We start from the raw sequence: 25247 nt of genomic DNA, 5'->3' as shown, positions 1-25247 counted from the left end.
ATTCTCATAAGTCTTCAATTGATGGTAAGAGTGAATGAGATGGCAAGTCTTGAGGTATTTTGCCAAAATGATTAACTGACCACAAATATTGAAGAATCAGTGCTTTGTCACAAAGAGTAAAAATGACCGGGTGCAATCTCCTTGTGAGGTCCTTGGTGGTTTTCTGATGTTGTAATACTCAGAACAAACGGATAGCACTTCACAGTGTAAACAGTGCTTCTGACATAGATCATTCTAAAGTCAAACCCTCCACTGAGCTAAGTGTCAACGTTCCCTTGAAAAACCTTTTGTATTAACATCAGTTCTGGGTATTCCACATTGCTTGCTGTATCATCATCGCAAAGGCAGCATAAAACCCGTGCCGGTGACGCCACCGGAATGATGCTGGAAGGGACCCGGGAACAGGAAAGGCCTGTGGAAGATGCCTTGTCTTAGCAACTTTCTAGTGAGGCCTGAGAAATGCTGGCTCTGAGGCCCGTGGGCAGTTGGGCAACCTCCGCAGGGCTGCATTGGGGGACAATAAAGCCCTTGTTCACCCAGTGAGGCCCACTGCCAGGCGCTGCTTCTGGAAACCGCGGTTCCATCTTGCCTCCCCTTGACCTTGGAGGGTCTACAGTTTAGACTCCTGTAATGAAACTAACACTTGCTTTTTCAAAAACTCCCTCTGACTTGACTTTTCAGATTTCCTTTCTTCCCCCTCCTTGCAGACCTTGAACTGCAGGTTTATTGTGTATGTCCTTGTGTAACAGGGCTGTGTGTGAACATACGTCCCTGTGTAAACCCAACTGTCCTTCACAGAAGAATGTGCAAAGGTCTTAAAAGATTGTGGAAGGAAACAGTAGGTAAAAGTCTGTGGTTAATACGTGGAGAGCCTTGAGGAGACGGTATTTGTCAGCCTCTATGCACTCCACCACGAAGGGTTTAACGGGGTCTCCAAGAGGGACCCATGGAAGAAACCCTGGAAGAGCTAAAACCACTGGCGAACGTCCCCTGACCTCTGCAGCGGAGGGGCCTGTGGGCTCTGTCCAGCGGGCCACGACCTGAGCATCCTGGGACAATGATAGACTGGGAAAGGGGGTGTGAGAACGGCTAAAGGAGAAAAGCGAAGACGAACCTTTGCCTGCAGTGGCGTCTCAGATCCCCTCGAGGCAGAACACCGTTGGGTTGTTTGAGAGGGCCTTCCACCACTGTGCTATTCCAATCTTCCACTCATGAAAGGTGTGTGAGCTGCTGCGCGCACACGCGCGCGCACAGGCACGCGCACGCACACGAGCACGCACACGTGCGCGCACACGCACACGAGCACAGTCAGACTGTTACTCTGCACTTGAGATGCTGCCTGTGTCGAAAAGACCTGCCCCCCCCACACTGAATTTTTCAGGCATGCACTGCTTTCGGGGGTGGACCTCTCTGCAGCCGCTTCTGTGAGCGCTGCCCTCCCCGGCCCCGCGCAGCAGCCCCACAGGCGGCTGTCCTCCAGTGGCGGCTCAGGGCTTCCTCGGGCTCCCACGCTGGGCCCGCTGGCACGCCCCCGACGCCCATCTGTCCCTGTGACTGTTCACGCGTGTGTGCTTGCTCTCCTCCTGTGTTCTCGTTTAGGCTTCCCTGGCGCTCAGATGGCAGCGAATCCGCCTGCAGTGCGGGAGGCCCAGGTGTGATCCCTGGGTCGGGAAGATCCTCTGGAGAAGGGAATGGCAACCCACTCCAGTGCTCCTGTCTGGAGAATCCCATGGACAGAGGAGCCTGGCGGGCTGCAGTCCATGGGGTCGCAGAGAGGCGGACACGAATGAGCAGCCGACACACACCATCTGCCCCCATTTCCTGCGTCGTGCTTTTAGGCTGACTCACATTTTATTCTTATTTTAAGAGGGAGCTTTCAGAAGCAACCTAAGTGTCTTTTGGCAGATGATTGGATACGGAAATTATGTACCTATAAACAACAGAATATTATTCAGGCGTTAAAAAAGAGAAGGAAATCCTGCCATTTGTAATAACATGGATGGGCCTTGAGGGCATTACGCTCAGTGAAATAAACCATAGAAAGATAGTTCCTGTGTGAGCTCTCCTTTGTAGAGTTAGAAAAAAATGAGCTCATAGAAACAGAGAACACACTGGGGGTTGCTGGGTTTGCGGGGAGTGGCTCGGTGAAAATCAGTGAAGCTGGCCAAAAGGTACAAACTTCCAATTATAAAATAAAGGTCCTGGGAGCATAACAGATAGCATGTGGAACACAGTTACAGAGGCGTGTGTGTTCAGGCGTGTGTTGCTCTTTGCAACCCCACGGATCACAGCCCACCAGGCTTCTCTGTCCATGGGATTTTTCAGGCAAGAATGCTGCAATGGGTTGCCATCTCCTCTTATAGGGGATCTTCCCGACCCAGGGATTGGACCCAGTTCTCCTGCATGCAGAGCCATCGGAGAAACCCTGTACTTAATGATGCTCCATCGCATGTTTGAAAGTTGTTTAGAGAGTGTCTTTCTTTCTTTTTTTTTCTTTTTTAAATTTTGGCTGTGCCGTGTGGCATGCGGGATCTTAGTTCCCCAACCAGGGATGGAACCTGCACCCTTTACGCACTGGACCACCGCTGCGGGGGCGGGGGGTCCTGATAAGTCTCTTTCTTTTTTAATTGACGTATAATTGATTTCCTATCTTGTGTCAGTTTCACGTATGCGGTACAGTGATTCCGTTACACACGCGTCTCTACTTTTCTCAGACTTCCTTCCCACACAGCTTATTAGTGAGTTTCGATGATAGTTCCCTGTGCTGTGCACTAGGTCCTCCTTGGCTGTCTATTGTATATATATAGCAGTGCGTGTATGTTAATCCCAAACTTCTTCAAAGTCTCATCACACACACACACAACGAGTCACTGTGTGGTGATGGATGCTAACTAGACCTTTGACTTTTGTGGTGGCCATTTTCTGATATATGCAAACGTCGAATCATATGATATACACCTGAAACCACGATCATTCTATATTCAGTTATCTCTGTAAACACAATGTGCAGAGTCCACAACTTTCTCTCGGGTGGTTCTGCCAGAAAATAAAATATGTGTGTGTGCCTGAAAAAGACAAAAAGAGCAGACTCTGCCACACAAGTGAGGAAGCACGCTACCTTGCGTATTATGTTATATCATCACGTAAAACGGTAGCACCCAGCATGGCCACTCGACCTAGGCGCCCCTCGTTCCGGAAGGTTAGGCGGTGTCACAGGGGAGCTAAATGCTGGTAAGCACCAAACTGAGACTTCTCCTTGGTGCTGGAAGGATTGAAAAGGGCTTGAGAGCAGGTTTTATTACCACTCGACTCAATTGCAGTCTATGTCCTGCCATGTACCACGTGAAAGCATCCAGGCATCTCGCCTGTGAAAAGCAGTAGGTCACGGTGCTAATGCCTCCTACTTAAATATCCAGATCCCAGGACCTCTCTGGTGGCCCAGTGGCTAAGACGTCGTGCTCCACATGCCCCAGTGAAGATAGAGGACCCGGTGTGCCGCAAGGAAGACCCAGCACAGCCGAATAAACAAGTCAGCCAGCTACTCTCATTTAGGGAGGCCGTGCTAGAATCTGTGAGGTTTCTAAACCTCATAGGTTCACAGAATAAGATGGCAGCTAAGTAACGGAGCAAAGGTGGAACTGCCCAGCAGAGCGAGGTACATGATCCTCTCACACTAGATTCCTACTGAAGTTTTATTATTTTATGAAGTACTGTGTGAATGAGGTTATTATTATCCTAGCATACTAAATGACATCCTAGCCCCTGGTGGAATGGGCTGGTCAGCCTTGCAGAGAGAAGGAAGTGGCCCTGTTTGACTCAGGAAGTCCCGAGGAGACTAGATGTGGTTGGGGCGTGTCCAGAAAGAAGAAGTCTGGAACCAGAGGGACGATCCAGTTCGCCACCCATTTCAGTTGGGTCCAGAGCCGTCTCTGAGTGCTGTGCCCCCAAAGCAAACTTCATTTTGGATAAATCGTCAGCATCAGTAGCTTTTAGAATCAGTTTTAGTCCCCTGAGAACTCTTATTGCATCAAATGAGGAAACCAACCCCTAAACAAAGAGAAAAATTACTTCTGATCACTCTTCAAGTGCAATAGAAATACTATGATTACTTATTCAAGGGTCCAAAATATTTCCGTTATTTGTAATAAATCAGTGTAGAAAAAAGAATTCTATGACATGTGTGAGGCCAGAAATAACTGATCTTAATCCCAGTTTATCTCGATAAAACATGGTAGAATTTGCAAAGCATTTTCGGATATTTCATCTCTTTGATCTTCACCACAGACCTTTGAGTGGGTTTCCCAGGTGGCGCTAGTGGTAAAGAGTCTGCCTCCAATGGAGACCCAGGTTCGATCCCTGTGTCGGGAAGATCCCCTGGAGGAGGGCATGGCAACCCACTCCAGTATTCTTGCCTGGAGAATCCCGTGCACAGAGGAGCCTGCGGGCTGCAGTCCATGGGGTTGCAAAGAGTTGTACTGAGCATGACGTGCATAAGGGAAACCAGTGAAGATAATTTCGGTCAGTGAATGCTTTACAGGGTGATTTACTGAAGGGAAAGCTGACTTTGGACTTGTTGACCCGGCTCTGCAGACCACTGCGCTGGGGGTACTGCGCCCCAGCCAGGACTCCAGTGCAGACGGCAGACTGCTCGCTGAGCTCAGAAGGAGAGTGCAGGCTGTGCCAGCTCGCCTAGTGCACAGCTTCACGGCCAGGACTGCAGGGGCACGGCCTCCGCTCCTGCCAAGGCAGGAAGAGCAAGAGGCTGAGCGATGAGACGGTTAGGAAAGGGCCCCCTGGCACCTGAGATTGCACTGGCCTGGGCTTGTCCAGAAGCTGTTTCCCCCATCAGAGTCACTTGGAGAGCACTGACCGTGCCAGCGTCATCAGCATTCTCGGTGGCTGGCTGGAGGGTGAGTCAGGACTCTAAGCTGGCTGCAGCGCTGGGGAGAACAGCAGCATGCGGAAGGAAGTACATCATGAAATCAGCAGTTTTCCAGGGCAGGTCGAGACGCTGAAAAGCAGGGTTTTGTGACGCAACGTGCGTCCAAATGCCTCCTCTGAATGAGACCAAAACGTAAAGATGCCTGGCGTTTGCCCTGCAGCAGGCAGAGGCTGGGATGCTCGCTGTCGTTAAAGTATATTCTTGGCATATAATGGAGGCAAAGGAGATGCTACAGGGCATGGAGGGGGGGCGCGTGTAGCCATCTCCCCAGATTCAGTGCAGGCAGCCTGAACCAAACCCGTCTGTCCTTTCATCAGCATCCAAATCCACGCTTCACAGGCTCTTTCTCAATTCCCAGTCTTAACATCACGTTGAGAAACAGTGATCACCGAACTGTCCACAAAGATGACCTGGTGTGACAAAGGACTGGCATACAGAAAATAGAATTCTTTCAAGTCTATCAGAGAAGAGCCCCAAGAAAATAGCAAAACTGAGCGGACTCAGCCATTCTCACAGGAGGAAACTTGAATAGCCTGCAGACACATGGAGGGTGTTCAGCTCACTGAGATGGGGAAGCACCATAGGAAGAGGGCAGCGGCACACAAAGACCTTTTCACAAATCTTCGCAGCAGCTTTATTTGTGATGGTCAGAGATTGTGTAAGCAGAAGAGTCGGAGGGTCCCTGGAGAAAGGGAAGCAGACCTGGCTTGGCTGACATAAAGGAAGCCATTTTTGGCCGAAGCCGCGTTGTGATCGAGGCCCGACCACGGTAACTGCCCATGAACAGGCCCCAGCGATTGAGCATCTTCAGGGAAGTGAGAGGAAGCAGCAACAAGGAGAAGGCAGTCAAGAAACACTAGTTGCGGAATAAGACAGCCCTAGTTCCTCCTAGGGGATAGGCATCACAGTCTGATTTGTGTCTTCGAGTTCCGCTTGAACTCAGCATTGCAGCCCTTCAGCTCTTGATGGCAGAGACGGGTACACAGACCTGCACGTGAGACACGCGTATACAACACACACGTACAGAGTCCAGGAAAGCTGAACAGAATCAGGGGATTTTGTGGCTTCAGTATCTGGTTGCAATACTGTATCGTACTTTTGCAAGATGTTACCATTAGGGGAAATCGGGGAAAGAGTACATCTGGTCTGTCTGTATTATTTCGTTCAGCCACATGCGAATCTACAATGATCTCAATAAAAGCAAACGAGAGACCTTAGGTTTCACCCATCAGATTGGCAGAAATCAAACCATCTCAATATAGTCTCAGCAATGATCGAGAAACGCGGCGCCCATATCCTCTGTGACTGGGAGTATCGTTTGGTGTGTTCACTTTGAGAGTCATGGCAGGTGACCTGCGAAGTGTAAATACAGCCTGTTCACTGTCAACACCTCTCCCTGGGTCTATATGCCCTACAGAAGCCCTCCCTCAAGTGCCCCGGGAGACCTGTACACGCGGTGGTTTTTACAACATTGTATAAAAGAGTGGGAATAGCATACGTACCCTCCATTAGGGAAATGGACATGGATGAATCCCTGGTGGCTCAGGCCTCCCTGGTGGCTTAGATGGTAAAGAATCGGCCCACAATGTGGGAGAGCTGCGTTTGATCCCTGGGTTGGGAAGATTCCCCTGAAGGATGGCACGGCAAAAACAACAGAATGATCTCTGTTCGCTTCCAAGCATACGATTCATATCGCAGAAATCCACATCTGTGCCCCAACAGTTAATGCCAAAGAAGCTGAAGTTGAATAGTTCTGTGAAAACGTACGAGACCTTCTAGAACTAACACCAAAAAAAGAAAGAAAGAAAGAAAGAAAGATGTCCTTCTCATCATAGGGAACTGGAATGCAAAAGAGCAGTCGAGATATCTGGAGTAACGGGCAAGGTCGGCCTTCGGGTGCCAAATAAAGCAGGGCAAAGCCTAACAGCTTTGCCAAGAGAACACACTGGTCATAGCAGACACCCTCTTCCAACAACACAGGAGATGACCCTATACATGGACGTCACCAGATGGTCAATATAGAAATCAGATTGATTATATTCTTTGCAGTCAAAGATGGAGAAGCTATATACAGTCAGCATAGAGCTGACTGTGGCTCAGATCATGAACTCATTGTTGGAAAATTCAGACTTGAAGAAAGTAGGGAAAACCACTAGGTCGTTCAGGTATGACCTAAATCAAATCCTTACGATTATATAGTGAAAGTGACAAATAGATTCAAGGGATTGTATCTGATAGATAAGAGTGTCTGAAGGTCTGTGGACGGAGGTTCATAGCACTGTGCAGGAGGCGATGAGCAAAATCATCCCCAAGGAGAAGGAATGCAGAAAGGCAGAATGGGCCTGAGGAGACCTTACAAACAGCTGAGAAAAGAAGGGAAGTGAAAGGCAGAAGAGAAAAGGAAAGATACACCCATCTGAATGCAGACTCCATCAGAATGCAGAGTTCCAAAGAACAGCAAGGAGAGAGAAGATCTTCCTAAGTGATCAATGCAAAGAAATAGAGGAAAACAATAGAATGGGAAAGACTAGAGATCTCTTCAAGAAAATTAGAGATACCAAGGGAAGGTTTCATGCAAAGATGGGCTCAATAAAGGACAGAAATGGTATGGACCTAACAGAAGCAGAAGAAATCGCAAGAATACACAGAAGAATTATACAAAAAAGATCTTCATGACCCAGATAACCACGACGGGTGTGATCACTCACCTAGAGCCAGACATCCTGGAATGCGAAGTCAAGTGGGCCTTAGGAACATCATTACAAACAAAGTTAGTGGACGTGATAGAATTCCAGCTGAGCTATTTAAAATCCTAAGAGATGATGCTGTTAAAGTGCTGCACTCAATATGCCATCAATTCTGGAAAACTCAGCAGTGACTGCAGGACTGGAAAAGGTCAGTTTTCATTCCAATCCCAAAGAAAGGCAATGCCAAAGCATGTTCAAACTACCACACAATTGCACTCATTTCACATGATAGCAAAGTAATGCTCAAAATTCTCCAACCCAGGCGTCAACAGTACGTGAACCAAAAACTTCCAGATGTTCAAGCTGGATTTAGAAAAGGCAGAGGAACCAGAGATTGAAATGCCAACATCCACTGGATCATAGAAAAAGCAAGAGAATTCCAGAAAAACATCCACTTCTGTTTCATTGATTACGCCAAAGCCTTTGACTGTGTGGATCACAACAAACTGCGGAAAGTTCTTAAAGAGATGGGAACACCAGACCACCTGACCTGTCTCCTGAGAAATCTGTATGCAGGTTTAGAAGCAACAGTTAGAACCGGACATGGCACAAAGGACTGGTTCCAAACTGGGAAAGGAGTACATCAAGGCTGTATATTGTCACCCTGCTTATTTAACTTATAGGCAGAGCACATCATGCGAAATGCTGGGCTGGATGAAGCACAAGCTGGAATCAAGATTGCAGGGAGAAATATCAGTAACCTCAGATATGCCAAAGAATTGATGCTTTTGAACTGTGGTGTTGGAGAAGACTCTTGAGAGTCCCTTGGACTGCAAGGAGATCCAGCCAGTCCATTCTGAAGGAGATCAGTCCTGGGATTTCTTTGGAAGGACTGATGCTGAAGCTGAAACTCCAGTACTTTGGCCACCTCATGCGAGGAGTTGACTCATTGGAAAAGACTCTGATGCTGGGAGGGATTGGGGGCAGGAGGAGAAGGGGACGACCGAGGATGAGATGGCTGGATGGCATCACTGACTCGATGGACGTGAGTCTGAGTGAACTCCGGGAGCTGGTGATGGACAGGGAGGCCTGGCATGCTGCAATTCATGGGGTCGCAAAGAGTCGGACACGACTGAGCGACTGAACTGAACTGAACTGGTGGTCCAGTAGTTACGTCTCCATGCTTCCAAAGCAACAGGCCTGGGGTTGATTCCTGGTCTGGGAGCTAAAATCCTACGTGGTGTGGGTATGACCACAAAAAGAATTTTTTTAATCAATGTTTTCACATTAAAAATGTACTTTTGGAAGTGTAGTTGATTTACAAGGCCGTATGGTGCAGTGACTCCGTCGCCCATGCATCCTCTCCCGTGTTCTTTTCCGTCCTGGCCTTTCGCAGGGCGCTGGCGATGCTGCTCTGCGCTGTGTGTGAGCCTCCCCGGTGGTTCCAGCAGCTGAGAGCCCGCCTGCAGTGCAGGGTCCCGGGAGGACCTTGCCGTCGGCCTCTCTGCCTGTGCCGTCCCGACCTCCCCGTCCGTGCCTCCCTCAGCCCCTGCCCCTTGGCAGCCACAGGTCTGTTCTGTGTGTCGGTGAGCCTGTCTGTTTTGTGCATAAGTTCACTTGGGTCATAGTTTAGATTCTACATATATGCGATACTATATGGTATTTGTCTTTCTCTTTCTGACTGACTTCACGGATACGATGCTCTCTGGATTCATCCATGTGGCTGCCAATGGCATTATTTTATTTTTTTATGACTGAAAATCATTAATATACTTGCAGGAACTCTGTGCAACTCCATTGGTCTCCTCTCAATTTAAATTTAAAATGAGAAGACTAGACTAAATACTCTAGGATTAGGCTAAATGTCCTTTTAGATTTTTTATCCTGATTTAGCCAATTATTTAGTGTGTGTGTGTGTGTGCTAAGTCACTTCAGTCATCTGTGACACTTTGAGACCTCATGGACTGTAGCCCACCAGGCTCCTCCATCCATGGGATTTCCCAGGCAAGAAGACTGGAGTGGGTTGTCATTTCCTTCTCCAAATTATATAGTAGTTCTTTTAAAATTTAACCTTTAAAAATCACTTGCATTGTTTCTATAGATTATGAGAACTACATGATCCAGTGTTAAACTGTATAACACTCTCTCAAAACACAACTGAAGACATCCTGTAAAATACTCTTTGGAAGCAATTTAAACACACCATTATCTTGCTGTTCACTCCCTATTTCAAAGTTTAACTGAATAATGTAGATGCTTGATACGAAATTCAGTTCAGTCGCTCAGTCATGTCCGACTCTCTGTGACTCTGTGGACTGCAGCATGCCAGGCCTCCCTGTCCATCACCAACTCCCAGAGTTCGCTCAAACTCACGTCCATCCAGTTGGTGATGCCATCCAACCATCTCATCCTCTGTCATCCCCTTCTCCTCCTGCTTTCAATCTTGCCCAGCATCAGGGTCTTTTCTAATGAGTCAGTTCTTCACATTAGGAGGCCAAAGTAATGGACTTTCAGCTTCAGCATCAGTCCTTCCAATGAATATTCAGGACTGATTTCCTTTAAGACTGACTGGTTTGATCTTCTTGCAGTCTAAGGGGCTTTCAAGAGTCTTCTCCAACACCACAGTTCTAAAGCATCAATTCTTAGATGCTCAGCTTTCTTTATAGTCCAGCTCTTACATCCATAATGACTACTGGGAAACCATAGCTTTGACCAGACGGACCTTTGTTGACAAAGTAACGTCTCTGCTTTTCAATATGCTGTCTAGGTTGGACATAGCTTTTCTTCCAAGGAGCAAGCAGCTTTTGATATCATGGCTGCAGTCACCATCTGCAGTGATTTTGGAGCCCCCCAAAATAAAGTCTGACACTGTTTCCACTGTTTCCCTATCTATTTGCCATGAAGTGATGGGACCGGATGCCATGATCTTTGTTTTTTAAATGTTGAGTTTTAAACCAGCTTTTTCACTCTCCTGTTTCACTTTCATCAAGAGGCTCTTCAGCTCTTCTTTGCTTTCTGCCATAAGGGTGGTGTCATCTGCGTATCCGAGGTTATTGATATTTTCTCTGTGGCCATGGCTGAGTTTTCCACATTTGCTCGCATATTGAGTGCAACGCTTTAACAGCATTATCTTTTAGGATTTGCAATAGCTCAGCTGGAATTTAGGATTTTAAATAGCTCAGCTGGAACACCTCCACTAGCTTTGTTTGTTGTGATGGCTTCCTAAGGCCCACTTGACTTCACACTCTGAGATGTCTGGCTCTAGGTGAGTGAGCTCACCACTGAGGTTATCTGGGTCATGGAGATCTCCTATGTGCAGTTCTTCTGTGTACTCTCGCCGCCTCTCCCCTTCTGCTCCTGTTAGGTCCTGACCGTCTCTGTCCTTTATTGACGTGAAATTACTTTTTCTGAGTACCTACATCTACTTTTCTTTTAGGAAGGAAAAAAACAAAAAAACAATGGAGGTTTTATTTTGAAACTTTTAAAACTCATTTGCAGATAAAGTTTTCTTTCACCAGTTAGTTTGCAGAAGGAGAGACCGTGTCGTTGTTAAGGTCACAGAGGAGGAAGCCAGCCAGTGGGAAGCTCACTAAACTGTTAGTATTTCGTATTTTCCTTGCCATCACCTGCCCTCCCCTACTCTGTCACTTTAAGAAGTCTATGGGAAATTGTAGGATTGGGTCTCAATAACTACGGAGGCCAGAAGCTTTGTGTGAAGCCCTCCGGCTGCCTCTGTTTGAAGGCAGCCCAGTTATTTATTTGCTCTGTGACCTTGCTCAGATTATATTCTCTGGACTAATTTCCCCATAGGGATAATAAAAGTACTTATCTCAAGAGGGTTTTGTGAAAAATTACAGAGAGGTTATAAACGATGCCTAGCATCGAGTCAGCACTCTAGAATGATAACAACAATAATGACAATAATGACTGATAATCCTTTACAAGGAGTTACTTTATGCCAGGCACTGTTGTTATACCAGGGGCTTCTCAAGTGGCACGAGTGATAAGTTACCTGCCTGCCAGTGCAGGAGACAACGGAGACATGGGCTTGATCCCTGGGTCGGGAAGATCCCCTTGAGGAGGCCATGGCAACCCCACTCCAGTATTCTTGCCTGGAGAATTCCACGGACAGAGGAGTCTGGTGGGCCACAGTCCATAGGGTGGCAAAGAGTCTGGACATGAGTGAAGTGACTTAGCAAACACCCACACATGTTCTAAGCACTCTCTATGTTAACTATTAGGTATGATTAGTACTATATAACTAACTCCTATTTCAGGATCAAAAGCTGACATGAGAAGTGGGAACGATTCATTCTCCTCAACCTTAGCTGCAGACTTCAAGTAAAGTTATTTCCCTGTTGGCAGGGAAAACAAGACATAGAAGGGTTTAGAAGGACAGACACAGTATCATCTCCATTTAACCACGGGATCTAGGGCTTGTGCTAGGAACAGTTCGGCATTTTAAGCGGAAATGAGGAGTTGGCAGTTATTGCGGCTCGACTGGCATTCCTTTGAAGGAATCCTGAATCATGCTGAATCACAGCATCTTAGCTGGTCCTCTCTGAGGACACTTAATACTTTCTTTTGGCCCTTGTCATCCTGCAAGATATTCAAGGGCACGGTCTGTCTCATCTCACCTGTGTAACCCCTGCAGAGATGAGTACAATACCTTGGGGAAGACTGGACATGGGAGGGCAGGAAGGGATAAAGCAGATTTCCAGGGGAGGGAAATACAGAAAACTCTTCAAATACAGGTGGCAGTTTATCTTTTAAGTGGGGTAGCCTTTTCTTTCCTTTGTTTTCAAACATCACTAATGAACAGGTATACCCAGGGGCATATCCATGCAACAATAGTCACTTCATCCCAGACCTTCTCGGCCACAGTCAGAATGACTTATGACCAGACTGGCTCTATTAAAAATCATCATTACAGAAAGCTGGATGCCAAGTAGAAAAGAGCCATTAGCTGCTCCTCCCAGAGCCAAAGAACAAAGGGTACATGAGGTCTCCCCTCCTTAAGTCTCCTAAAACATGGAGAAGAACACTGTGTCCAGTGTCTTTATTTCACACCCACCTTTGAAAAAAAATATTAGGGACATTCAGTCCTTGTGTAATGAATATTTTATGCAGCACATTGATTGGAATGGTGAACCAAAATCGAGTCAGAAAATACTAATTTCTGGTTCCTGTGACAATTTTAACTCATCTCCTAGTGTGGCATGGAGGCTTTCAGGCTGGACTTGCTACAAAGCCTCCTGTGTTACACTGACTCACTGGTAGGCCTTAGGAAATCACTAGGTAAGTGTCTCTGGTTACCACACTACAACTTACCTCAAGATATTATAAAGAGTAATCAATTAGGGAGGGGAAACTGAAGTTGTGGAAGCTTCTTGGTGATAGAACTATGTAAGCACAAAATGCTTTATTTTGGGGGGGTTCCAAAATCACTGCAGATGGTGACTGCAGCCATGAAATTAAAAGACGCTTACTCCTTGGAAGAAAAGTTATGACCAACCTAGATAGCATATTCAAAAGCAGAGACATTACTTTGCCAACAAAGGTCCGTCTAGTCAAGGCTACGGTTTTTCCAGTGGTCATGTATGGATGTGAGAGTTGGACTGTGAAGAAAGCTTAGCGCCGAAGAATTGATGCTTTTGAACTGTGGTGTTGGAGAAGACTCTTGAGAGTCCCTTGGACTGCAAGGAGATCAGCCCTGGAATTTCTTTGGAGGGAATGATGCTGAAGCTGAAACTCCAGTACTTTTGCCACCTCATGCAAAGAGTTGACTCTGATGCTAGGAGGGATTGGGGGCAGGAGGAGAAGGGGACCACAGAGGATGAGAAGGCTGGATGGCATCTCGGACTCGAGGGACGTGAGTCTGAGTGAACTCCGGGAATTGGTGATGGACAGGGAGGCCTGGCGAGCTGCGATTCATGGGGTTGCAAAGAGTCGGACACGACTGAGCGACTGAACTGAACTGAAGCACAAAGTACCATTGCATTATGGGTAACTCGGTGCAGAAAGTGCCGGCAGTTCAACCGTTATTAGAAACTGGACATTTTCAGTGACTTTTAAAATATTTTAAATTGTCTTGATTAACACAAGCTAAAATCATGGGTCCTTAAAATAGTCCATCCACTCCAATAATTGCTCCCAGCTCTGCTAAGTGCTTTGCAGTGATCGATTTGAACCAGGTTTAAGCCTCTCAGCACCCGAGCTCCTAACCACACTGCTGCGCTACCTCCTCACCACGTGCTGGAAGAAGCCATACATACAGCCGTGGTACTAGGATTCAGTGAGGTGCAGCTGGGGGCAAATGAATACAAGTCTACAGTCACCTGCGGATGGAACGAACTATCTTGCAAACAAGGACTGGTCACCCCAGTTTTCACATCTTAATAGACGCAAGCACTCACTTTCCAAGAGTAAGACAGTCATTAAAAGAATGGAAAGTACACCCCCGGGCTGTAACGGCCAGCCCGGGCCGAGGGCAGACCTCCAGAGCGCACCGAGTTTAGTGTGAGACTGCGGTCATTTTAGGGCCTTTTCGGGCTTCGAGAGACTGGAACTCGTCCATTTTTCTCCTCATGGTTTTAATGAAAGCCTTTCCAAAATGAGACACCAAGGTCTGTAACTGCTCACTTTACATCGAACAGTTTCACTTGATTTCACCGTGACAGCGCGTCTGCGCTACGTTCACTGTCTCTTGGGAGAACCCCCGAAGGCCTGCAGGGACGGTGACACCCCGGGCCCGGTGGCCCTCCGGCCGCGGGGGCCGTCGCGCGCCACGCGCTCCCCGGGTGACAGGCGGTGTTGGGGCGGCGGTGCCTCCCCGCGCCCGCTCCCCCGGGGCGGGACGCTTATCCGGGAGGGGCTGTGAGGCGGGACCCGCAGCCCGGTTCCCCCCAGCCGAGTGGCCCCGGCAGCGCCCGGCTCCGGCGGCGCTGAGCCCGACCCCGGGAGGAGGCCTTCGGACCCCACGAGCACAGAAAGCGGCTCCCGGAGCCCCTGGCCGCCGCCGCCAGGAGGGTCGTCGAGCCGGAACTCCGAGCGGCCCGACAGGGGCCCGGCCTCGAGGCGGGAAGGCCGCGCGCAAGGCCCGGCGGGAAGGGCCGCGCACGCCGGGGGGGAGCCCCGCCCCCAGCGCCGCGTCGGGCGCGGCGGCCCGCCTCGCGGGCGGCCCTGATTGGACGGCCGAGCCGCGCGCGCTGATTGGCCGCGTGGGCGAGGCGGCGGCGAGCCGTGCGCAGCGGCGTGTGCGGGGCCGTGTGCAGACCCGCGTGTGGCGCAGGCAGGGTCCCTGAAAATAAACAGCCGCCGCTTCGCGAGCTGCCCTCCCGGTCTGCGCCTGAGTCTCGGCCGCTGCGGGCCCCTGCGACGCGGAAGGTGAGGCCGCGAGCGGGCCGGGGACCGCGGCGCGGGGGGAGGCCGCGGGCGGAGGGCCGGGCCCGGGCGGCGGCGATGGCGGCCGCGCTCCGGCCTGCTCCGCTGCTGCGTCAGGCGGGAAGCAGGCCGCCGCCTCCCGGGCCCGGCCTGCGCCGCACGGCCGGGGGCCCCCGCGCTCTGCCCGCCGCCCGGGACGCGGGGCCGCCTCGCTGGGGCCTCCGGGACCCGGCCGCGCCCGGGCCGCCGCCCGGCGGCGTACGAGGCCGCGCGTCCTTGGGACTGAGGCGGGGGCTCCGGGCCGCGGGGCGGGGGTGGCTTGGCGGGAAGGTGCGGGGAGGGGGCCGCGTGGGGAGGGCGCGGGGCGGCGGGGGGCCGGGGCCGGGCCTGGCGGGCCGCGTGCCAGAGGGCTCTTCGGGCCCAGGAGGGGCCTCGGAGAAGCTGTCCGCTCAGGGCGGGAGACACCCCGCCGGAAAGCCCGTGCGGCTTCGGGCCTCGGTCTCGGTGCTCCACGGCAGCTTCAGGATTCTTGGATTTTTATCGTCACGGACGTGCTAAGTTACTGGTCTTAGGTTGCACTAAGGGAAAGGGCAGATAAGGCTCGTTTTCCTTGAATCAGCACGACTTTTAAGTTCGAGAGGCCTCTAGAAAAAACCCCATTATCGGCAAAACACATGAATCGGCCAAACTTCCAAAATCATGGCAGCAGCAGTAACCTTTGCATCATCTCCCGGGTAGATGAATGCAGTTTAAAAACGAGGCGAGAAGATGAGTTAACCAATCTCCATTTGGTTTTTCCAAACGTGAAAACCTATTTTAGTAAAGGCATAATGGCCCACATTTGGGTTCGGGTGTTGATTTTATTATGGATAAGGCTTGTGCTTATTGCCACATGTTAACCACATGGCCTCAGCCCCAGGACACTTCCAAAGGAAGTGACTGCATCTGGTCCTGGGGGTCCTAGGAAAAGAAAACATTGCTTGGTTTTCATCTGTGACTTCAGATAGTATGTTTCAGGCATTGTTCAGAAGGACCCACGAAAAGTATAAGGTAAATAAGCCGAGTCTGGATTAGCGTGCCTTTTTTTTCCCCCTTTCTTTTTTCTTTTTAGCAGGATTGAATTTCATCCTTATCTTGTACCCCCAAAAGACAAGTTTTTAAGAAAAGATTTTTTTTTCCCCCTTTTTCTTGTTGTTTGACTCACTTTTTTGGAGAGAAACATAACTAGTGAATTTCTGCCTCAGTGAATTAACCTTAATTTAAATTAATTTAAGTTAACAGCTTTTTATTCTTTTGCTCAACCCCTGTTAGTTGAATGTAAGGTCTTGACGGTCTTAAAGAGATGAATAAGAGGTTGTTCTTACCTCTAAGACTTTTTTTTCTCTCTGCAACGCAACTACTTTCAAATACTTAAAAATTACTGTGGTCATGGCTTAATCAAATACCTACGAAGTGCCACGTTCATAGTTTGATGCTGTTTTAGTTTGTTGAGCCTGATTCTTGTTTAGGAGGAGCTCTATGTACTGAAATATAAAAGGGATAATTTATTATATTCCCAAGGGCTGAATAAAGAACTTAGTTTTTTCCAAGTTGTAACTCTTGGCAACAATTAGGAAAAAAACAAGGTATATATTTATATAGTTATATGACACAGAGAACTTGGGTTACGTTTTTCTTAGCAACCAAAGGTCCACAGTCCTTTTCCTGTTGATAACAAACTAGGTATTTTAAATGTGCAGTTTAAGGGGCATTTATTACACTTATATTTGAACATCTGGAACAGGCAGAATATCTTTTTAAGGCACTATAAATGAGGGTTCTTTTTACTTTTCTTGAAATCTTTAAAAGTATGTGGCATCTACATGGAAAGCTTAAAGACGAGAACCACAGTTTTAACTACTTGAGGGGATTGATCTCTTGTCTAAATGCTTGACCATGAGAGAGAGACTGCTTCCCTCCTCCCGCGCCTGCAGGAATGAGAGTTTCTTTTTTAAAAAATTGTTGGCTTCTTTCCTTTTCCTAGCCTCTGACAGTAAGTGGAGAGCGAAAGCGTGGTGCCAAGGCCGCCTGGCCTGCTCTGTGGGGAGCACCCTTTCTGTACTGGCAGGTTTAATAGAGCTCTTGTGCTGGCCGCGTCCGGTGCTACTGCAGTCAGGGCCTGGTCTTGAGAGATTCCAGCAAAGTGCACACCATTTTCATGTTAAAAAGACGCTGGGCTAATTCAGTAAAGATTGTAGCCAACAGCATTCACATTGGAGGGGGTGGGCTCTATTAAAGGGGACTGGAAATGCAATATGATGTTCACTTGGAGTGGCTTGTTAATTACAGATGAGGGTGTTAACTAGGGAGGTCAGGTTGCCAGTCTTTGCCACTCCTAAATTCTGCCTTGAGGAAGGTTAAAATCTAAGATGACTTTAAATTCTTTCATGGGCATAGGTTTTTAAAAACATATCAGGTCTATTTTATTTTGACTTATCCAATTTGGTATACTTTTCTGATAGCATTTTCATGAGCCTTATCACTTAATCCTAAACCTCTGCAGAGGACTTGAGCTCACAGTTGAAATCCTGACTCACAAATCCTGCCTTTCTAGTTGTGTGGCCTTGGGAAAGTTACTTGGTCTCAGATCCTCAGTTTCCTTATCAGTGAAAGGGGAACAAGGATACGTAACTTGCAAAGTTGCAGGGATTATGGATAATGAGTAGTAGGTATTTAGCTGCTAACTGAAACCTCTTGGGATAAGCAGAGGTGGGTGTAAGTAACCCGAGCACGTGGGAAATGCAGGAGAAGAAGCCCGAGGTGCTCCTGGGGGTGGTCTCTGTCCTGCAGCCTTTGGGCAGAGTGCAGGTAGCCCGCGGTATCACTGGCTTCCTTTAGTTTATTTTTACTTCAAGCTGAGGCGGCTTGGTACCACGTTGGTACTGGGAACTGGCTTAGTGGAGCGCAGTGATGGGTGAGTGCGTTCTGAGGGCAGAGGGCCCCTCGGCTTGGGGACGATGCGTGGCGATGGCGCTGATAGGAAGCAGGGCCGTGTGAGGAGAGCGGTCTCACCCGTGCTCCTCAGCCACCGGCGCCCTTGGCTGCTCTTACTTTAGATGTGTTTGTAGACTGTTGCTGGCTCCTATTCACTGGAGCGCGTTGTTCGTGTTGACCAGGTGCTGTGAAGGTTTAATCAAAGCAGTTTCCTGGCTTTGTTGTGAGTATCAAAAATGCGGTAAATTTGCCTCAGTGAAGACAACTTTGTGGAACTAGTTCCAGGACTTCAGCACTCACAGCCTAGATGAGTGCAGAATCGGGATAGTTGGGCCTCCCAGTTCAGCTCACGTGGCCCTTCTCAGGTCGCATTTTGACTGCGCCAGGCATGCCCTGGGCCCTGCCACATCTTACATGTGACTTGTGCCATAAAAATTCAGTTCGCTGTGGCTGAAGGGAAACATTCTGCTTCCTGGGGTTGGAAATGGGAGCTCATTTGGAATTGACCCTTTTGCTTCTCAAGAAGGGGCGTTATAGGCTGGGAAACTGGAGTGTAAGCGGAGTTAGGCCCACTCTAAGCCTGCTGTGTAGATTGGCCGTGTTGTGAGGCTTGTGGGCTGAATCCCCGAGCAGAGAAAGAACCGGAGCCCTGGCAGTGAAAGTCCGGAATCCTGACCAGCAGGCTGCCAGGGAACTCCTTAGAGTGAGTTCTGCCTGTCTGCACTTGAACCTCAGCAGGGGAAGCGTGGAAAGGAGAGAGGAGCTGTGAGCAGCAATCATCAGCCCTTAGGAGTTTAGTTGAGCGTGTGCTAAGCACAAGGCACCTGGAAACAATTCTGGCTCCAGATGAAGACAGGAGGGGCGTCAGGTGTCCTGAGGTGACGCAGCAAGCAGTTAAGTGGTTAACCCTGTGGTTCCCAAATCTTTTTACATTGTGAGAATACATGGGGGTGGATAGCAGCAGTGATTTTTAGCAGCAAGAAGAAAAATACGCTCTCTTACTGCCAAGTGACAGTGAAAATACAGCATTTGCTTTTTAAATTAGTATATATGTGCTCTGCAGCATTCCATAGATTACTGGGTCTCATTGAATTCTTGGAGTCATAAGAGTGTGGGTGGCAAGCAGAGGTCCTGGTTTGGCTACTGACTTCAGTGACCTGGGGTGAAAATTTCTCCGTCACGTGTGGGGATTGTAACAGATAATCTGAAATGCACACTGAATCTGGATTGCAGTCAGGCCTTAGTGAGGATGTGGAATTCATCGGTGCTCTGGCCGTACTGCGACCGGGGGCGAACCTGGGCCCGAGCCTGGGCCTGAGCCTGGGCCCTGGCAGTGAAGTGCTGAGTCCTAGCTGCTGGACCACCAGGGACTTTCCAGCATCATTCTTTTAAATGAATAGTGCAGCAGCTCATCTGATGGCAAAAATTTAGGTGGTTTTTTTTCTTTTTGGTCAGTAATTACTGGATTGGGTTGGGTCTGTACAAGAAACACAAGTTTATTTCATTCAGCAAATGACTATTGGCCCTCGCCCCCCCCCCAAAAAAAAAAAAAAAAACCTCAGCAGCTAAAATCCTGAGTTACAGAACTGCTGCTGAAAGGGTGGTTGTATGGGGTTTTCTTCAGAGGTAAGTAACTTGGTCTGTACCCTCCAGGAGGATGATAAAAAGCAGAATGGTAGAGCAGGCCAAGTGCCCTGAGTCTTGGTAGGAAAAAGGAAAGTTCCAGGCTGGTGATGTGGTCAGGTTCCTTTATAGAGCTGGCATTTATTTGAGTTGGCCCTTGAAGGTTGGAAAACGTTGTGACAGGTGTGAGAGGCGGAGGCAGACAGTGCCGCCAGACTCCCGGCCAGGAGCAGAGGGCATCGTGGAGCCGCGATGAATTCGCAGCTCCGTCTTCCCTCACTGCCTCTAGTTTTCCTGAGGAACAGCATGAGACTCTCTAAAGACCTTGTAACTGAATGTGCTCATATGTAAGATGAGGACTAGGATAGCGACCTGTCTCCTAGGATAGGTAGCATCCCTTTAAAACAGCAGGAGTCAGTTGGATTACTGTTAATTATCTAAGAGCTCTCTCAGTAAAAATGTAGAACAGCTCACTCAGATTGGCTTGGCCAAAGAGGAAGAATCCGCACATGGGCTAATCGCTTGGTAGGAAGCTAAATTTTTTTTAACTATTATTTAGGCTGAAAGTAACCCTAAAATGTTACAGTGTGCACTGTTAATTTTCTTCCGCTGATAAGACATCTGATGACTCCGTGTAATGTGCTTCCCTTATCCTTCACCATTATGAAGCAAGCAAGAGGTCTTCTTAAAGCAGCAGTGTAAGAGTGAGATTGCCCAAACTACCATTTACTTTAGCTTTGAAAACGCGTGTTGAATATTGGGTTGTCATTTTTCTAAAAGATAAATATCTCATTAAAGTAAAAAAGTATAAAATGCTTGGAGCCTGTCCGCTTGCCCGGATTGCCTTGTGAAAGGAAAGGACTCCTTGGGACCAGGAGCTACAGTGCTCGGATCCGCGTGCCTGCTCAGTACTGTCTGGCTTTTGGCCCTGTGGAGAGGAGCCCACCAGGCTCCTCTGTCTACGGGACTTTGAGGCAAGAATGCTGGAGCGGGTTGCTGTTTCCTGCTCCGGGGGGTCTTCCCAGCCCGGGACGTGAACCCGGGTCTCGCATCCGCTGCGTCGGCAGGCCGGTTTGCTGCCACTGGGCGACCTGGGCAGCCCACCTGTACTCGGATTGGTCCTTGGTAAACCAGAGAAGACGCAGGGTGGAGGTGGGATTGGGGGGAGGCCCAAGAGCCATAAGCACTTTTCCTGTGATTGTTTTATGTGCTATTCACTTTTTAATCTCAGTGTTTTCTCTGGAAACCAGCCCTCCACTTGACTTAAAATGCCAGCACCCATATAGGAAAGCAGATGTAATTTTGCCAAATGCCTTTTTAATCGTCACGGACTGGTTTCTTCTGAGTGGAAACGTGCCTTGGGACAGCGTGGGGAATGGGCGCCCTGCTCGGGCGCGCTGTCCCCCGCTGTTAGGGTAAGTGTGCAGGGCGAGTGTGCAAGATGGCAGTGTCCTCTGAAGATTTGTCCCAGCTCTGGTTTCAGGCGCATGGGACAGGTATGAGTTCTTTTGGATATCTGACAGCGGAGACTTTTGAAGCTAAATTCGAGCATAATTTGAGTCACTAGGTTTTGCTGCATCGAGTTAAAAAACTTTGTGCACCATTGTTTGACACTGGAATTAAGGGCAAAACATGTCTAGATGCAGGGAAGTGTGGAAATGCCAAGGTCACATCGCTTCCAGCGAGCTTTTTAAAGGCCGGTTTAATGGGAGTCTGTCCTGCAGCACTCCATCCTGCTCTTCTCCATTCTTTTCTAGGAATAGCCCCTGCTTATTTTTAGATTGTTACGTAAGAAGTATAAAATGGGTTTGCTTTGGAGTTTCGCTTTTATTTTGAAACAATGCCCAATAAAGGAGTCTACTGTGAAATTACAAGTAACCTTGTTTTAGATGTAAAATTACAGAAGAAAATTTGGAAATGGGAGAAACTAGAGTGTGGGAGATGGCCCCAGTGCTACCGGGACTTGACTTTGGCGTTTCTCTTTGTTGCTTTTCTACTACTTTAAGACTGCGCCTCTCCAGCCAGCGCTTGCTGCGCCTCTTCTGGCGCGCCTGCCCTCCAGAGCTCAGTCGGCAGGCAGGGCTGCGGCGTCATTAGGCGCCGTGCTGGCTGCTCTGGTGCACGGGGGGGGGTTGCCTCTGCGCTGCAGCGATGCTGCAGACCCGCGGGCTGCTCCAGGCTTGTAACCAGCACGTGGCTTTCAGTGCCCACCATCGAGTCTCATCGCTAGTGATGGATATTCATTTACACTAAAACCCTGAAAGTCCTCTTAGTAACCGGGTTAACGCTTATGCGTAATTGGAACGAATATGCGAAGTGTTTCTGATTCATTTTTTAATATATTTCATAATCATGATGCCTAAGTATATGGTTATCTGACTGTTTTTCTAAACAGTATATTGGTTGGCTTTTGTTACTGAAGAATAATTATCCAGAAATACACTAGACGGCATAAAAGCTGGAAGCGGTGGTGAGTGGCTTCACGTTGTCGTCTCTGCTGTCTTGAAGGTCTGACTGCAGCCATGAGCAGCAATGAGTGCTTCAAGTGCGGACGGTCTGGTCACTGGGCCCGGGAGTGCCCCGCTGGTGGAGGCCGCGGTCGTGGGATGAGAAGCCGTGGCAGAGGTGGTTTTACCTCGGATAGAGGTATTTTTGTCGAATAAAAAATTCTGAAGTGCTTCCGTATTCGTGAGCGTCAAGACTGGGCTAATGGGCCACGCACGCTTTGTCTTCGTCCAAAACAGGCTTCCAGTTTGTCTCCTCGTCTCTTCCAGACATCTGCTACCGCTGTGGCGAGTCTGGCCACCTTGCCAAGGACTGCGACCTTCAGGAGGATGGTAAGTGAGGGGCGTGCGGAGGAGGGGCCCCCCGGGGTGCGGCGCGGGGCCTGGCGGCACCCATGAGGTGCCACAGTCTGCCTGACCTTTCCCTGCTGCCGAAGCCTGCTATAACTGCGGCCGAGGCGGCCACATCGCCAAGGACTGCAAGGAGCCCAAGCGGGAGCGGGAGCAGTGCTGCTACAACTGCGGCAAGCCCGGCCACCTGGCCCGCGACTGCGACCACGCCGACGAGCAGAAGTGCTACTCCTGCGGCGAGTTCGGGCACATCCAGAAGGACTGCACCAAGGTCAAGTGCTACAGGTGAGCTGCCGGGGCTGCGGGCGCCCGGGCTGCCGCCGGTGGGAGGACCCTGGGCGCTGCCGCCCCGACCTGGCCCCAACCACACGAGGGGTTTGTGTGCGTGAAAGAGTGAGGAGTGATGGTTTGGCACCTTCAGAGACTTCGTAGAAAAGTACAAACCGTATATTCTGGTTTGTGTAATTCATACACAGATCTTTTTCATGAAATCAGGAGTCTCTGCTTGTGAATGTGACATGATGATCTATGTACATGTTAAAGCATGCACTTTGACAAGTTTTGATATGTACATACTTGTGGGATCCTAGGGGCTCATTTGTGTGAAGACAGACCATGTTGGCCCGTGTTTGGTGGTGGCGGTGGGGGAGCTGTGTGGTCCGTGTTTGGTGGTAGTGGGTGATCTCCTGTGGCCTGCTCAGCTGAGTGGCTTAGCTGTCGGGTTCCTCCTCCTCGGTCTTAGTTTAGGGGTTAGTGAGACTCACTGTCTGAAGAACAGAAATGCATGCTTCACTCATCATTGCTTTTGTCTCGCAGTAGCTGATCCTTCGGTACACTGTGACTTTTTCTGAGCGCTCTCGTGACAGCTGTTTTAATTTCCCCTCTTAGGTGTGGCGAAACTGGTCACGTAGCCATCAACTGCAGCAAGACGAGTGAAGTCAACTGTTACCGCTGTGGCGAGTCAGGGCACCTCGCGCGGGAGTGCACGATCGAGGCCACGGCTTAATCGCTCTCCTTTGTCGCCCCTCCTTTTCTGATTGATGGTTGTATTATTTTCTCTGAATCCTCTTCACTGGCCAAAGGTTGGCAGACAGAGGCTACTCCCAGGCCAGTGAGCTTTACTTGCCGTGTAAAAGGAGGAAAGGGGTGGAAAAAAAATCGACTTTCTGCATTTAACTACAAAAAAAAAAGTTTATGTTTAGTTTGGTAGAGGTGTTAATGTATAATGCTTTGTTAAAGAACCCCCTTTCCGCGCCACTGGTGAATAGGGATTGATGAATGGGAAGAGTTGAGTCAGACCAGGAAGCCCGTTCTGGGTTTCTCGAATATGTTCCCATGTAGGAGGTAAAACCAATCCTGGAAGTGTCTGTGAGCTTCCATAAATAACTTTTAATTTTAGCATAATGACTGCCTTGGATTGTCTGACCTCAGTAGCTATTAAATAACATCGAGTAACATCTGTATCAGGCCCTACATAGAACATGCAGCTGAGTGGGAGTAAACAAACAAAAAGACAAACACGCGTGTTAATGGCTGTGCGAGAACACGCGGGATAGAAGCCTGAGCAGGGACAGCCTCACCACAGCGTTGATGCTGGGTAAACAGATGGTGATGGCAATGGTGTAGAACACGTTTTCAAAGACTAAATCTAAAACCCAGAGTAAACATCTATGCTCAGAGTTAGCATAATTTGGAGCTATTCAGGAATTGCAGAGAAATGCATTTTCACAGAAATCAAGATGTTATTTTTGTATACTATATCACTTAGACAACTGTGTTTCATTTGCTGTAATCAGTTTTTAAAAGTCAGATGGAAAAAGCAACTGAAGTCCTAGAAAATAGAAATGTAATTTTAAGCTATCCAATAAAGCTGGAGGAGGAAGGGGAGTCTGACTAAAGTTCTTTTTGTTTCAACTTTTCATTAACGTATATGGTGCAGAATGCCGCATTAAAGGGGAGCGGAGGCCCGGAAGCTGGCAGTCTTCTGGAGTTTTCTTTTTGTGCTAACTCAGTCTGTCCTTCCGTGAGGAAACGTAGCTGTTGGAGGGAGCACAGGCTTCAGACGCTCCATCAGCTCTGCGAGGACATAGTTTACGTTTTCTCGTCCATTATAATGATGGCCTTTCGTTCCACGTTGATTCTGAACAGTTCTAACACCATGGATGGATGGCTTTCGTTAAAGTTTATTTTTTTTAATGTGGACTCTCGTTAAAGTCTTCATTGAATTTGTTACTATATTGAAGTTGATTTATGATTTTTTGGCCTCAAGGTGTGTGGGATCTTGGCTCCTGGGCCAGGGATGAACCTGCGCCCCTGCACTGGAAGGCGAAGGCTTAAGTGCTGGACCATCAGAAGTCCCACCATGACAGTTTTACCATTTCAAATTTTCCTGGACTTCACAGGGATCTGGAATGTTGGATTCCTTGTGTTTTCTCCTAGGGTGTGATCTAGAGTTGACATGCACCTTAGAAGTCATTTAATGAACTCACTTCATAGTTGAAGACTGTGCAGCTGCCTGGAACCTCAAGTACCCTTCCTCCCCTACAGCTGCTGAATGCCCCTGGCCCTCCCCGTTGCTGCTGCCCCGAGCTTCCCAAGGTGGCCCATTGGCCTCTTCATCCTGCCGGGGGGTTTCCTCGCCTCGCGTGTGCTGCACGCCGCGTGTCATCTGGTCAGTGTGTGATGGTGGGTCACGCAGCGCTGTGCTCCCCAGAGCAGCAACATGGCGAAACCCCAGCACCGGTCCATTTCCTTAGAGTGTCAAGCTTTCCGTTCTGTTTTGCT

General features: G+C 48.9%; 1 protein-coding gene across 7 annotated transcripts in view; it reads left to right on the top strand.

Annotated features, from left to right (window-relative positions):
* CNBP (CCHC-type zinc finger nucleic acid binding protein) overlaps nucleotides 1–24350 on the top strand; it is a 58239-nt gene extending 33889 nt beyond the window's left edge. For 5 of the 7 annotated variants that reach the window (XM_027957850.3, XM_042236690.2, XM_060402697.1 and 2 more), the window contains 4 exons: nucleotides 22117–22254; nucleotides 22353–22445; nucleotides 22550–22748; nucleotides 23352–24350. In XM_027957850.3, coding sequence (XP_027813651.1) covers nucleotides 22131–22254; nucleotides 22353–22445; nucleotides 22550–22748; nucleotides 23352–23469 — 534 coding nt within the window. In that variant the 5' untranslated portion in view covers nucleotides 22117–22130 and the 3' untranslated portion in view covers nucleotides 23470–24350. The remainder of the gene's footprint in view (nucleotides 1–22116; nucleotides 22255–22352; nucleotides 22446–22549; nucleotides 22749–23351) is intronic. The other 2 variants (XM_042236691.2, XM_042236693.2) reach the window with 2 other exon arrangements.
* The last annotated feature ends 897 nt before the right edge of the window (nucleotides 24351–25247 follow it).

This window comes from Ovis aries, chromosome 19, assembly GCF_016772045.2.
Source record: "Ovis aries strain OAR_USU_Benz2616 breed Rambouillet chromosome 19, ARS-UI_Ramb_v3.0, whole genome shotgun sequence".
Taxonomy (NCBI): Eukaryota; Metazoa; Chordata; class Mammalia; order Artiodactyla; family Bovidae; genus Ovis; species Ovis aries.
This window is presented reverse-complemented; position numbering and strand designations above follow the sequence as displayed.